General features: G+C 58.5%; 2 protein-coding genes across 2 annotated transcripts; both read right to left on the bottom strand.

Annotated features, from left to right (window-relative positions):
• Positions 1-666: 666 nt before the first annotated feature.
• On the bottom strand, positions 667-1,236 carry LMXM_28_0920 (conserved hypothetical protein; the record flags this gene model as incomplete). Its single annotated transcript, XM_003876881.1, has 1 exon — positions 667-1,236. One exon carries the CDS (start codon positions 1,234-1,236, stop codon positions 667-669), a length of 570 nt encoding a protein of 189 aa, XP_003876930.1.
• A 5,330-nt stretch (positions 1,237-6,566) lies between these two features.
• LMXM_28_0910 (endonuclease/exonuclease/phosphatase-like protein) lies at positions 6,567-10,982 on the bottom strand (the record flags this gene model as incomplete). The annotated part of the gene is made up of 1 exon (XM_003876880.1): positions 6,567-10,982. The coding sequence occupies one exon, from the start codon at positions 10,980-10,982 to the stop codon at positions 6,567-6,569; it is 4,416 nt and encodes a 1,471-aa protein (XP_003876929.1).
• Between the last annotated feature and the right edge of the window lie 1,602 nt (positions 10,983-12,584).

The following is a 12,584-nucleotide window of genomic DNA, read 5'->3' as shown; positions in this document are numbered from 1 at the left end:
ATCATGATGTGTGGAAACGCACTTCACACTGAGGTAGGCGTGCAGGGCTGTAATCAGTCAAGCAGCTGCCGTGCCTTAGATGCATGGGAGACGCGCAGGCGTTTCAGCTCCTCTTCCTTCGCCCCTCGTGCTCACATACATGACGTAAATGCTGCCGGCCTCAGTATCAGGCAAGGGCGGCTGCACAGGGAGACATTTTCCACGATGGGCGCACTGGATGCAGCTCTGCATCGCTTGTGTTTTTTTTTTCGGGTTCAATTCGTCTTGTTCCTGCTGCTGATATATCTCGCCGTCTGTGTATCTGTGTGTGTGGGGGGGGATATTTTGGTGTGTGGAACAGTCGCCACAAACCCGGTCATCATCAGTGACGCATGCCCACTTACAAGCGCACAAACGCCAGATGGAGACGCATCACCACCCATCCGTGTCCGCAGCAGCAGCACACATACACCGCATATGTGCGATGCGGGGTGGAGAGAGAAGCGGACCAGAGCGAGGCACCACAGGAGGAGGGCACAGGGAAAGAACGAGAAACACACAAGCACACACGCACTGCATGCGAGACGCGACTGTCAACGCGAGGCTGCAGCACCGCTGGGCTCCCTGTGAACTTCTATGCATCGTACCTCGCTGCTGCCGTCACGTTTCGGGGTGTCAAGACAGACATTACAAAAAGGGCGCCACAGGCCGCTCCGCCGCGCGCTCCTCTGGCGACTTCACCATACTATTTTTGTAGTTCAGGTAGTCCTCCCGCTCCATCTGCCGCTGGTCTTTGCGGTTGGCCAGGTAGTACCTCATCAGCTGCTCTTTGTCAAAGATCGGCTTCGGCATGATCTTCGAGTTCTGCTTGTACGACGGCGGGAGCAGCCCCGACTTCGCGAGAATGTTCCACGGGCCCACGGAGAGACGGCATCGCTTGACACCAAACCAATACTTGAAGGCGTCCACGTCGATCGTGGTTAGCATAAACAAGTGGCGGTCCTGCGTCACCGGTGTGTCGGGCGACCAAAGTGACTTTTGTGGGTGAGGGCAGTGCTTGCCGAGGTAGTGCAGAAGACGGATGTCGGAGTTGCGGCGCCGGTGCGTGTGCTCGACAAACATGTCATACGACTGGAACTTCCACGTCACGTGGTGGCCGCGCATGCGAATGATCGGCGCACCAGGTGCACCCCAGAGCTGGGGGGACTTGCGATCCACCAGGGCGCGCGCGCACAGCACTGTGCTTGCCGAAAACATGACCCTGGCTGTTGCGCCCTTTGCTTTGTTGTTGTTGTTTCCCCTCTCTGGCTAAGTGCAGTGTTGCGGGCCGCGAGAGTGTGAGGAAAAACATGTAAGGAAAGAGAGAGATGTGAAGGGCACTCGCCAGTTGTGGAAGCGCAGTCCTAGTTAACGGCATGCGTGCATAACACACGAGCGCACGAGGAGCGGGGTGGAGTGACACGTGAATGTAGCGCCGACGGTATCAGGGAAGCACCTCTTCTCCCCACCCCTCCCGCCTGTCTGAGAAGAGGCAGAGCCGTCGCCGGCAGCACCCGCCACTCTTTTCAAGCGACGGTATCTCTCGTTTCACCGTCCAAGGTTCCGCTGCTGCGGTGTTGTCTGTCTGTCCGTTTGCCTTACCGTCCTTCAGTGGGGGGGGGGGGGGATGAGCGTACGCATGCGGCTGTCCTTGCCGCTGCAGCGAATCGCGACCGTCGCGTGAGTTGCATTGGACCACCCCTCTCACGTTCCCAATACACGTGCACGTGCACACGCCATCACGCATTCACAGCCACAGACACACAGGCACACTTGAGCGAGCGGATTAGCGAGGCGGAAGCACAGAGAAGCAGCCAAAGGAAAAGAAAAATACTAAAGCAAGCAAGCAAAGGACAGAGCGCGTAGGAAATAATAAAAAACGAATCGAGGGGGCAGGGGGGTTATTAGACTACATCAGAGGCGGTAGATTTGATATGGGTAGAGGAGCGCGCGGCCGAGAAAATATCCGGTAGTCCTTGGCAAGGGGGGTACACTGCGTCCACGTCGCCGTTCCGCAGGCGGGGGAAGGGGGGTGGAGGAAGTGTAACGAAGAACAAAGTTGAACAACGGCAAAGGACGGGAACAATACCGCGGCGAAAAGCGGCGCCCCTAACGAGTGAGAAGCAGGTAACGCCCACTCTCCTGTCCTGCATGGCTTTACATCTTTGACACAAACCGAATGGGGACGCTGTGGGGTGCGCTGTCCTCCAACTCCCATCACACGGCACCGCATGACATTGGAGTTGCTTGACAGCGGAGCAGAGGGTGCGACGAACGAGACCAAAGACGAAAGGAGCTGGTGGGGAGGGGGCCGAGTGAGGTGCGCCGTGAAAAACAAACAAAACACACACACAGGGGCAAGCAAAGATCGAAGGCAGGACCGAAAGCTTCAGGTGCCGCCGCTGCATTGACGCTTACCTCATCGTGTGAGTTCTTTAGATGCCTTGGTCACGCAGGTCCTCCGCTGATCTGCGAGCTAGGCGGCGCGCCTAGTAAGACTCATCGCGCTGACGGGCCCCGTAGCTACCCCAGTCACCGACTTCGCCATTCCCCCTCCCCTTTCCCCCGCGCCCTTACATGTGGGCACGTGAGCGGGAAGCCCGTGGGGAGAGGGAGAGGCCCTGCCGGGGTGCCGGCAGGTGTCCGCGGGCAACAGCAACGAAATGGAACACCACAACAACAAGTCAGCGTCTTCGCTGATGAGGCACGAGGGATGCGGAGTGGGGAAAAACAACACGAAAAAAGGGGAAACGCACCAATAAAACGATAAGAGATGGGGGGGGGAACTGTGAAGACAAAGAGGTGACCGCCCGCCCAACTAGCACAGCAACGGAAGGTCGGGCGGCTACGGATGCAGTACCCTCAGTCACACAAATGCCGCGCGCGAAGCCCAGCGCAAATGAGGTCGAGCCGGCAGTCCCCCCCCCGTCTTCCCCGGCGCTAGTCCTCCGGGGCACAGCTTCGTCTCGATGAAGCGCATGCATCTCTTTCTTTTTTTTTACACGAGGGCGCTGACGCCCTCCTTGTCGACCTCATCCGGTCCTGCTCACGTCCGCCAACTGACACGCTGCATCGCGGAAGGTGTCCTCACTCAACTTTCTGATTAAAAAAGTTCTGCTGCACCAGATACCGCACACCCATGTAGATGGTGAAACTGGTGCCGGTAATCCAGCACTTGTGCTTGTAAGCATTGCGCACCAGGGCCCCTGCGCCGAGACCCACCACGAAACGGCAACTGCATTGTCCGATAAATGGTAGCCACTTGTTGGGCATGCTATGCTTTCGGGTAAGAGCAGGGGTAAGCCCAGCTGTCTTACATGAGCCGGGAGTCTCTCGGCGTAATCTTTCCCGCACCATCCATGCCCAGCGCTTTCACGAGCAAGCCATGCACTTTACGAAATTTATGGAGTCCTTGCAACCCCCCATACACACAAAAAGAAAAACGTCACTGTGACTACTGGCGAGCCAGTCATCCCAGAGAACCTTCTTGCACTTGAAGAGGGCCTCGGAGAGCCAGTAGTCGCCAATCGACGCTCTTGTCGCTGGGTGCATTGCCATGGTCAACGGCGATGTTCAGTGCATGCTTGCGGTCATCCGTAAAATTAGGCGGATTATTCTTGTCGCGGAAGCCCGCAGCGGCATCCATCGTGCCGGGAGGGGCCATTTGAAAAGAAAAGCATCGTTTTCCTTCACTGAGCTCGGTGTTGTGAGTCGCGTGTCAAGGTGACAGGGTCATCACAGCACGCACGCATACGTGAAATGTGTGTGAGAGAGGCAGTGAGTGCGACACAAGGGCAACATAGACGCAGGCACAAGCAAACTTTGCATCTTGCTGTGATAGAAGTACGCAGGTCCTGCATGAGCAACCCCAAAGTATGAAGCAACGGTTTTTTCTCCACTTCTGTTGTCCCCCGTATTGGGGGTGGTCGAAAAATAAAAAAGCCACTACCAGCAGCACAGACGAATGAGCGAGAGAAGGGGGGAGAGACGAGGTGAGACACGAGGGACGAGAAGAGAGAAACATGGGGCGAGGGTGGCGCGGCACCTTCATCGGTCCGTCTGGTGGGGAGCAGGTAAAGGCACAGTGGGAGGGAGGGAGGTGGTGGAGGAGGGGGGACGAAAATTCAAACCAAAAAGAAGCCGAAAAGCGTGCAACCCTGGAGCTGCAACGCGAGCACCCGAGTAACGGATGTAGGTACTCGGGTGCGTGTCTGAATGAAGAGCAGCACACACACACACGCGCACGACAGGGACTTTATCGAGCGCGTGCTGCTGCTGGGGCATCTTCCCATGTGCGCGCACGCCTCAGACACATTTTGCCCTGTTTTCTTTTTTTTCGTTTCGTTTTGTTTGCCTTCTAAAAATGTGTATGCGTTGAAGCGTGCGTGTTCGGACATCGTGAAGCGGAGAGAGACGTCCATTCGTGTAGCACGAGGAGGCAAAACGAGAGGGATAGAGTAGAATAAACCATGTACATGAGGGAAGTCCGGATGGCGGGGAAGAACCAAGAAACAAGGCAGTACAGGAGAAAATTTCGCCTTAAGAAAAAAAGAGGGGAGGGGGGAGGATGAGGAGGGGGCGAGGCCGCGACTCCGACAGAGGCCTCCAGAGAGCACCGCACACGACAGGGGAAGAGAAGAGTGAGGAGGAGGGGGACGAAGACACGCGCAGACATCATTACGCCTCAGCCGGCAACAGCAGTAACGCACGACTCACGGGACATTAAAAGAAAAGGAAAAGGGAGAGATGATGAGCAGGAATATGAGGAGGAGCGGCACCATGGAAGTGAGCAGCTGTAGCAAGACAGCAAAACACTACATAGAACCACCACCATCATCCATCTTCCCTATCAGCGGCTTTTTTTCTTCGTTCGCCGTCCCTCTTGCGCTGCGCACAGCACACGCATGGGAGAGGGGGAGGGGTGTGTGCTGCTCTCTTACCTTCACGTATCGCCTCTATGGGAAACGCGAGGACAACACTGAAGTTACACGCAACAAGTGCGACAGCGTTGAAAAAGAAAAGCGATGAGGAGGCGGTGAACAACCAGAGAGGCGAGGAGCCCCGGGAGGGTGGCAGAAGGATGACGGCCACGGAAGTGGAGGACGACGCCGACGACAAGCCGAGAGATGGGAGGTTCATATCGCCCCTCTCATTACCTTTGCCCTCCCTCCCAGATCAATAAGACGGGTACCGACGGTGACCCATCGACACGTCTCCCCCTTCCTCCGAGCACAGTCGCTCATAAGAGCACAAGACACACAAAGAGAGAGACCAGTGCAGAGCTCGCGCACAGGGCGGGGGAGGGGGGCGGAGAAGACCACATCAACCACTTAATAACCTACAAGAAAAAAAGGGATAGAGCGACGCAAAAGAGTAGTAGTACATGTTGCACACAGAGAGAGTGGGGGGGGGACTTGTCCCACAACAGTAGCGGTATACACAACCACAGCCGCGTATCCCCCACCACCGTGAAAATGGCGATTACAGAGAGATAAAATCCGAAGAAGAGGAGGCGGGAGACACCGAGGCTGAAGGTGAAACCCAAGTCAATTTGGTCGCACATACACATCGACATACACGCACACATACATAAAACGACAGGAGGACGAGAGCCAGAGAGAGCGTGTACACTCAGTAAGAGGCCAAACATGAAACACACAACGGAGGAAAAGATAGAGAGACAGCGTCCATGGACGAGAAGCAGAAGAGCACAGACGCATACGCGCGCACACACACACAGACACAGGCACGGAGAGAGACAGAGAGAGGTGAACGCGCGCAAGTATGAGTTTCGTGGAGGAGGGTGGGAGTGTGGGGAGCGGAGAGGGAGAAGGCGAGGGGAAGAGGGAGAAGACAAGCAGAGTCAAAACCAAAAAAAGAGATTTCCAAAGCGTTACATGGAATCGAAACTAACAGACGTAAACCGGCGGTAAGGAGCACATCAGATCCAAGTGAAATACGTCCCCCCCCGCTCACTCGACCACCCCCCACACACACACACGAACTTTCCACCTCAACGAGGTCTATCTCCTCGCTGCTCCGTACCCACCATCAACACACTCTGCACACGCGGGCAAGGAAAATAACAAACAATAGAGAGACTGAGATGCCTCTCTTCACTTTTCTTTTATGCGCATCTCCTTCAGATCTGATGGCTTGAGTGTTTACATATCTTATGCGAGCGTGTGTGTGTGTGTGTCGCCGTGCATGCAGTGAACCCGTTGTGTACATCGGTGGTGCATAGGGGTGGGGTGGAGAGAATGCCAGCGGACTTGTCGGCGACGATGCGCCTGTCTGCTTGTGCGCGTGGGTGTATGTCCACCAGTGCGTGTATAACATCTCCGAGAACGCCCAAGGGATCCATCGAATTGGAGTGAGCGTGGATGTGCGAGAAACGGACAACAGTCAGCGAAACAGCAAAAGAAAAAGAGGTGCTTTGTGTGCCTCGCGCTGCGCACGCACATCGATACACCTACCTTTGCACCTTTTCTCCGTTTGCGCGCTCCACCATCTCTCCCTCCCCCCAAGCACAAACCGCCAGCCACGCCTCAAGCCCGGTGCAATTCCTGGATCGGGACCAGCACGCTCCCGATCATATAGTGATCGCTTGGCACCCGGGCATTCGGAAGCTCCTGTCGCTCGCCGAGCCGCAGCACCCCGCCGCACACAACATGCTCATCCTCGTATAATATGTGGTCGAGCACCTTACCCTCCATGTTCGTGGACGGGTTCACCGCCGACACATAGGAAGGATGGCGGTAGCAATACGGAGCATAGGCGTCACTCAAGCGGATCTTGTGCACGACGTCGTCAATGAGCAGCACTGGCGGGCTGGACGGGGTGTAGTCGCTCTTGGCGATTAGCGTAGGCAGGCAGAAGGGGGACGCCGATGGTGACGTAGACACGTTCGAGCACGTGAACTCGTAGTCTACCGCTGACGGCGACTGCGGCGAGGTCTGGGAAGAGAAATGGTCCGCGGCTTGTGGTGAAAGAAGGCTTGGTGCCTCGTCCCCGGATGCCACGACGGCGGACCGCCGCTTCGGACGTGCGCGCGGAGACGCCGACGTCGCCGGGTCGCCGTGCAAGGATAACCGGTGGTCACCCAACACCGGTCCGTAGTTCAAGGCCGCTAAGGAATTGCTACCACTGCCGACGCAGTTCGCATCTGCGGAGTTTGTCACCACGTGGATGCGATGCCGCCGCTTCGCGTTCACCTCTCCTTTCTCAACGACCCCGTTTGCACCACCCAACCCTTCCTTGTGATTATGAGAGGAGCTCGGCTGCGCCGAAGATGCACCGTTGGTTGCATCGCCCAGTGTGGGGGTCCGTCCACGGCTTTCCTCGTCTTCCCAGTCAGGCTCGCCCAACTCCACGCTGAGTGTGTCGTGACGAGTGTGCACGGCGAGTCGCATCGTGCAGCTCGTGGGAAACGCAGTGCTCAGCACGCTTCCGCACTCGCTGGCACTGCGGCTACAGGACTGTTCCAGCGTACCACTCTCGATGTTGTTCATGTCCGGTAAGGTGCGTCGTCGTGTGTACACGCGGTGGTTTTCGAGGATGGGGGCGGAGTCTCCGTTCTGCCGCGCAGACGACGGCGAGGTCTGCGGTGCGGAGGCTGGGGAAGCGGCATCTACAGTGAAAGCCCTGTTCGTCGACATTGAGTGTCGCAGCAGTGGCAGCTCAGCATCCGGACTGCAACAGCCAGCGGGGCTCGACGACGCAGAACACGGCACATACTGCGATGACGACGCGGCCACCGCTGCTAGGTTGCTGTCACCACCACGGCCATCATCACAGCCAGAGCTCGCCGTGTCGATGAGGCTACTCGACGTTGACAAGACAGTCGGGAAGGTGCTTCCTCGGTTGAAGCGGAGGCCATTCTCGGCGGCCTGTGGACTCCGTGTCGGGAAAGACCTTCGCGGGGACGTTGAAGCGGCGACCATGGTATCCTCCGCCAACTTTTGCCGGCACCGCAGCGGATTGTCTGCCCTATCGTGCGAGGACAGCACGCCGTCCGGGACGCGGCCAGGGTAGAGATTGAATGGCCGCTTGCTGAGTGGGGTGTATGGCTGATGGAGGCAGAGGCTGTCACCTGCCTCAGTACCGCTCGCAGCACGACTAGCAGCGTCGCTCACGGAGTCGCAGGGCGGAGACTTGGTCGCGCGGCGCGGCAGCGCCGACGGTGGCGAGCCCATAGAACATAAGGAGGAGTGCATAGAGTTGCGCGGGGAGATCCTGATCATCTCCTGCCTCGCGGCGCTCAGCACACCACACAGTGTTGGTGGCGGCACCTTTGGCGGGGTTGGAGACGTGTGGCGCAGCGCATTCACCGCATCCCTGCCAGTCGCCCGACCAGTGCCGCGCTCATCCGTGTGGTCGAGCGGCGCCGGCGACTCCGACTTGAGTGCTCGCCAGTATTTCATCACCTCCGCTCCCCCAGGCACCCTGCCGGTGCGCAAGTACTCCATGACCGGCCCGCTGCGCTCGGAATTAAAGTCGCCGCCGATAATGCATGTGACGGACGATGTAGGCGATGAGGCAACGCCAGAGCACACGCTCGCGTACCTACAGCGCATGCGATCGGTGGCAGTGACGTTGAAGAGCCTGCTACCGTCGCTGTCTCCAGCCAGGTCGGAGGCTTCAGTAGTTGCGCGGCTGGGTACTATGCTTTGGCACCGCGCAGACAGCGCGCGCGGCTGTTGCAGCGGTAGCGGCGTTAGTAGCGATGGCTGAGGTGCGACGTCGTCTTGCACGTGCCGCCGCGTTCCCTCTCGCATCAGCGGGGTGTCGATGATGCTCGGCGGCTGGGTGACTGCGCTGTCGCACGCGATGGAGCCTCGGCCACTTGGGTACACGAGGTCCACGTAGCCCTTGGAGTACTTGTGCTTCAGTCCCTCCATGACGCGGAGGAGCTGATGCGCCTGCCACAGCTGCGCGTTGATGCGCTGCCAGATGAGATGCACAGCAGCCACCACGTATATGCGAGATGCCCCGATCACCTGCATATCCTGCAGCACCACAACGAGGGCCACATTGTGCGAGTCCACCTGAAGCTTCTTGTGCTCGTAGTGGGTGAGTCGCTTCTCCGCGGCGGCGAGACGGTTGAAGAGCACCGGCATCACCTCTAGCTCACGGAACCGTGCCGCCTTGTAAAAGATGCTCACCCCATCCATTTCCACTCGCCGGTGGCCGAGGGCCTCCTCCGCGGTCTTCTCCGCGCGAAGTACTGCCGGCGGCGCTCCAGACCCCACCGTCTGCCGCTTCACCCGCGCTGTAGCACCTTGGGTGAGCTCCACTGCGCTGTAACTTCGCTGCATCGATTCCTCATCCATCGTTGCTTTGGGCTTGACGTGTGGGTCCTCGAGCGAGGAGCACGACATCTCCTGTGGCGGCATGCTGAACGGCTGTGAGTGCTGGGAGAGAGACGCCTCGCCACGTTTCTGCCAAATGGCCGGGGTGCCGCACGTGACCTCGGGAAATCGAGACGCGACAGCGCCACTGCTGCGCCGACTGGAGCGGCGGCTCCAGCTCGTTTCGGTGAGCTGAGGCAGATGGGGCGAGTTGCTCCTCTTTTCAACGTCGCCGGAGCTGTTCGCGGCACCTCCGGCCGCGCCGGACCGAGCGGAAGCGTCACCATTGCACGCCGCCGCTCCGGCTAATGCAGCCGTCATGCTCACCGAGTTCGGCCTCTTCTCAGCGCTGCAGGGGATTCCAAAAGGGATCGCAAGAGCAGGCGAGAACGCGGCTGCCGTCTTGGACTGTTGCGTCAGCGGAGCGCAGCGAGGAGTTCCATTTCGATCCGTGATGACCACATGATGCCCCTCCATCCCGAACGCCGTTCTCAAGTAAGGCCCGAGAGTGCGCTCGTGCACCGCCACGCTGATCTCCTCCAAGAGCAATATGTCGGGGTCAACACATCGGAGTTCTTCCTTGATGAGCTCTAGTCGGTACTCTTCACTCAGCACCGACGGTGGGCAGGCGGGGTACAAGTCGGTAGACGCTAGCCGACTCGCCAGGATGTTGTACCCGATTACCTTTAGCGCTCCAGGTATCGTGTCGATCGTTCTGGAATCCGAGGTGGAAATGGGATGACTGCGGCGGGCCCCGCTGCCGTCTTCGCCGCTGCTGGGGGGTCGCGGCGCCTGACCCTGAAACTTGGCGGTGGCCTGCCGCGCCGAGTGCGCGGCCATGGAGTGGGGCACGTCTCGCGCGCCCGACGGCGACGCGTGCACAGATGGCATGGCGTAATCACTCAGCAGCGCCGCCGAGGCGACAGTCTTCGACCATCCCTGCGACACAGGCACTGGTGTTTCTTGAGAATTCAGTACGAGACTAGTTTCCCGCATACTCTCCTGAAGCTTCTCTACATTCAGCCCTGACAGACATGAGAGGCTCAGAGCGCTGCGCTCGCGATTGTTTCGACGCTCCAGTAGCGTCATTGAGCGACCAGCGGACGAGGTACCCGGGCCGATGCTTGTGGTCGTCGCTGCAGCACCCGTGGTGGCGGCACCAGACCCGCCGGTGCCGCTCTCCACACCAACGCGGGTACTACCGGCTGACTTGGTAACGCTCGAGGCGGAGGAGAAGGGTAGCACTGTCAGCACGGGCAGCGGCAGGTCTTCGGAGGCGGCCGAGGTGTTGGCGCCACTGCGCAGGCTTCTGATGCCGGCGAGGCTTGAAAATTCCGACGCAGAGGTCCGCTGCAATGGCAGACCGCTGCCGTTGCTCATCGTCACATGGCGCACTGTCGTGGTCCGTGGGACCTCCAGCGGTTGGTAGTCGCTGATATTTACATCCGGCGTGGCGGCGACAAGGCTGAACCTGTTGTTGCTGCTCGACCTCGTACCCCGGTATCGGGCGGGGCTTTCCGATGCTACACATACTCTGTCCTCATGGCCACCGGAGTGTGTGCCGCCGACGGTTCCGCGGCCTTCCGCCCCCTCCCCGTTTGGCCAAGGCATCATCAAAACAAAAGACACGAAGGGGAAGGGGAAAGGCACACATGCGAGACGCGCTCACACTGGCGTACGCGCAGACAAAAAAAACGTTTTTTTTTCGCTTTCCAAGCGAAAGACACGCCGACGGGCACACGCAACTCCGTGGAAGAGCAGCGACGACAAGCGCGAGAGAGTGGGACGGAGAGAAAGTGGATGTGCTCTCCGGGCGTGCGTCTAAGCGGGGGAGAGCTACAGAGGGAGGGGGAGGGAGAGGGGGCGGCCAGAGGTTCAGTTAGACGTGTCAGGTGTGGATCAAGAGGCACATAAGAAAGGGAGAGAGAAAGACGTCCACACGTACACACGCAACCAAGCGAGGCGGGGTCCTCACGAGGGGCGCGAAATAAAGACAACAAAAGGAGAACAGAGAGCGAGTGAGCGACTCCGGTGTGTGTGTGTGTGTGTGTGGATGCGCCTCTTCGTATGTGTATGGGTGTGTGTTTGCAGCGGGAGAGAAGAGGAGAGAGAGAAGCGCGTGTGCGCCGGTGGACAAGACGAAAGAGTGCCCTTTTCTTTTCTTTATGCCGTTGTCGTCGTTTTAGGAAGGGAGGGGGTCGATGAGCAACGAAAAAAAAAATTAGCCTCTGCGCGCGCGCTTATCGGGAGTGCGGCAACGAGAGAGAGGAAACAGCCTGTGTGTATAGGTGAACGCAGAGCGGCACATGCACAGCGTGTATGTGTATGTCTTGAGGGATGGATGGGGGAAGACAGTGTCGCGGCGGGAAGAGACAGAGAGAGGGCAAGGGAGGGGGGCCGGTGAAGATCGCTCGTTGGAGCGCAGAGAGAGAGAGCTACACACACACACACACACACACACACACACGTACGCAAACAAGCCGGGAAAACGAAAAAAAAGCGATGCGAGAAAGAAGCTCGTGATGATGTCCAGTCGGCACAGGCGGACGGGGAGGGAGGGAAACGGTGCACCCAAGTGAAAAAAAAAAAACAGACAGCGAGGAAAATACAAGCGAAAGATGAAAGCCAGCAGAGGGGCAATGAAGGAGAGGGGAGGGGAGGAGGCTAGACTACAAGAGGGAAAGAGGAGAGACGCAGGAAGGAAGAGGTGAGAGAGAAAGAGGTCGAGAAGACGGCGCACGCACACAACACGCACGCTCACGCCTACCAAAGGGAGGCCTCCTCCGCGTCTATATGCGTATACCGCACGCACTGCTTCACCCGATGATGGCGTTGGAAGTTCGGTGATTACGCGATCAAAATCTCCTATACGGGGAAAAGGAAAGGCGTGTATGTGCATGTGCAGGCGGGGCACCAACGAAGAATGGGACGTCCATGTAACGAGCGAAAAAAAAAAGAAGAGAGGACGAATAGGATGGCACACCCATGCAGGCGCAAGCCGCCGATTCGAAACCAGCCCCGCCCGCCAGCGGATGTGGTGGGTTTGTCGGGCAAAAGGGTGAGAGGAAGATGAACGTAGAGAAGGAGAGGAGAAGAAAGCAGAGCCCAGTGGAGACGAGTGCAGTCATGCGCATATGAGTTCGCCGAAGAACACGCAGGGTGTACTAGCGGCGTGTGGACGCTAGGCGTTGGCCCTTTTAGCGGCCGCTCGAGTGC

This window comes from Leishmania mexicana, chromosome 28 (genome assembly GCF_000234665.1).
Source record: "Leishmania mexicana MHOM/GT/2001/U1103 complete genome, chromosome 28".
Classification (NCBI taxonomy): Eukaryota; Euglenozoa; class Kinetoplastea; order Trypanosomatida; family Trypanosomatidae; genus Leishmania; species Leishmania mexicana.
Note: the sequence above shows the minus strand (reverse complement) of the source record. Positions and strands in the feature narration are given on the sequence as shown.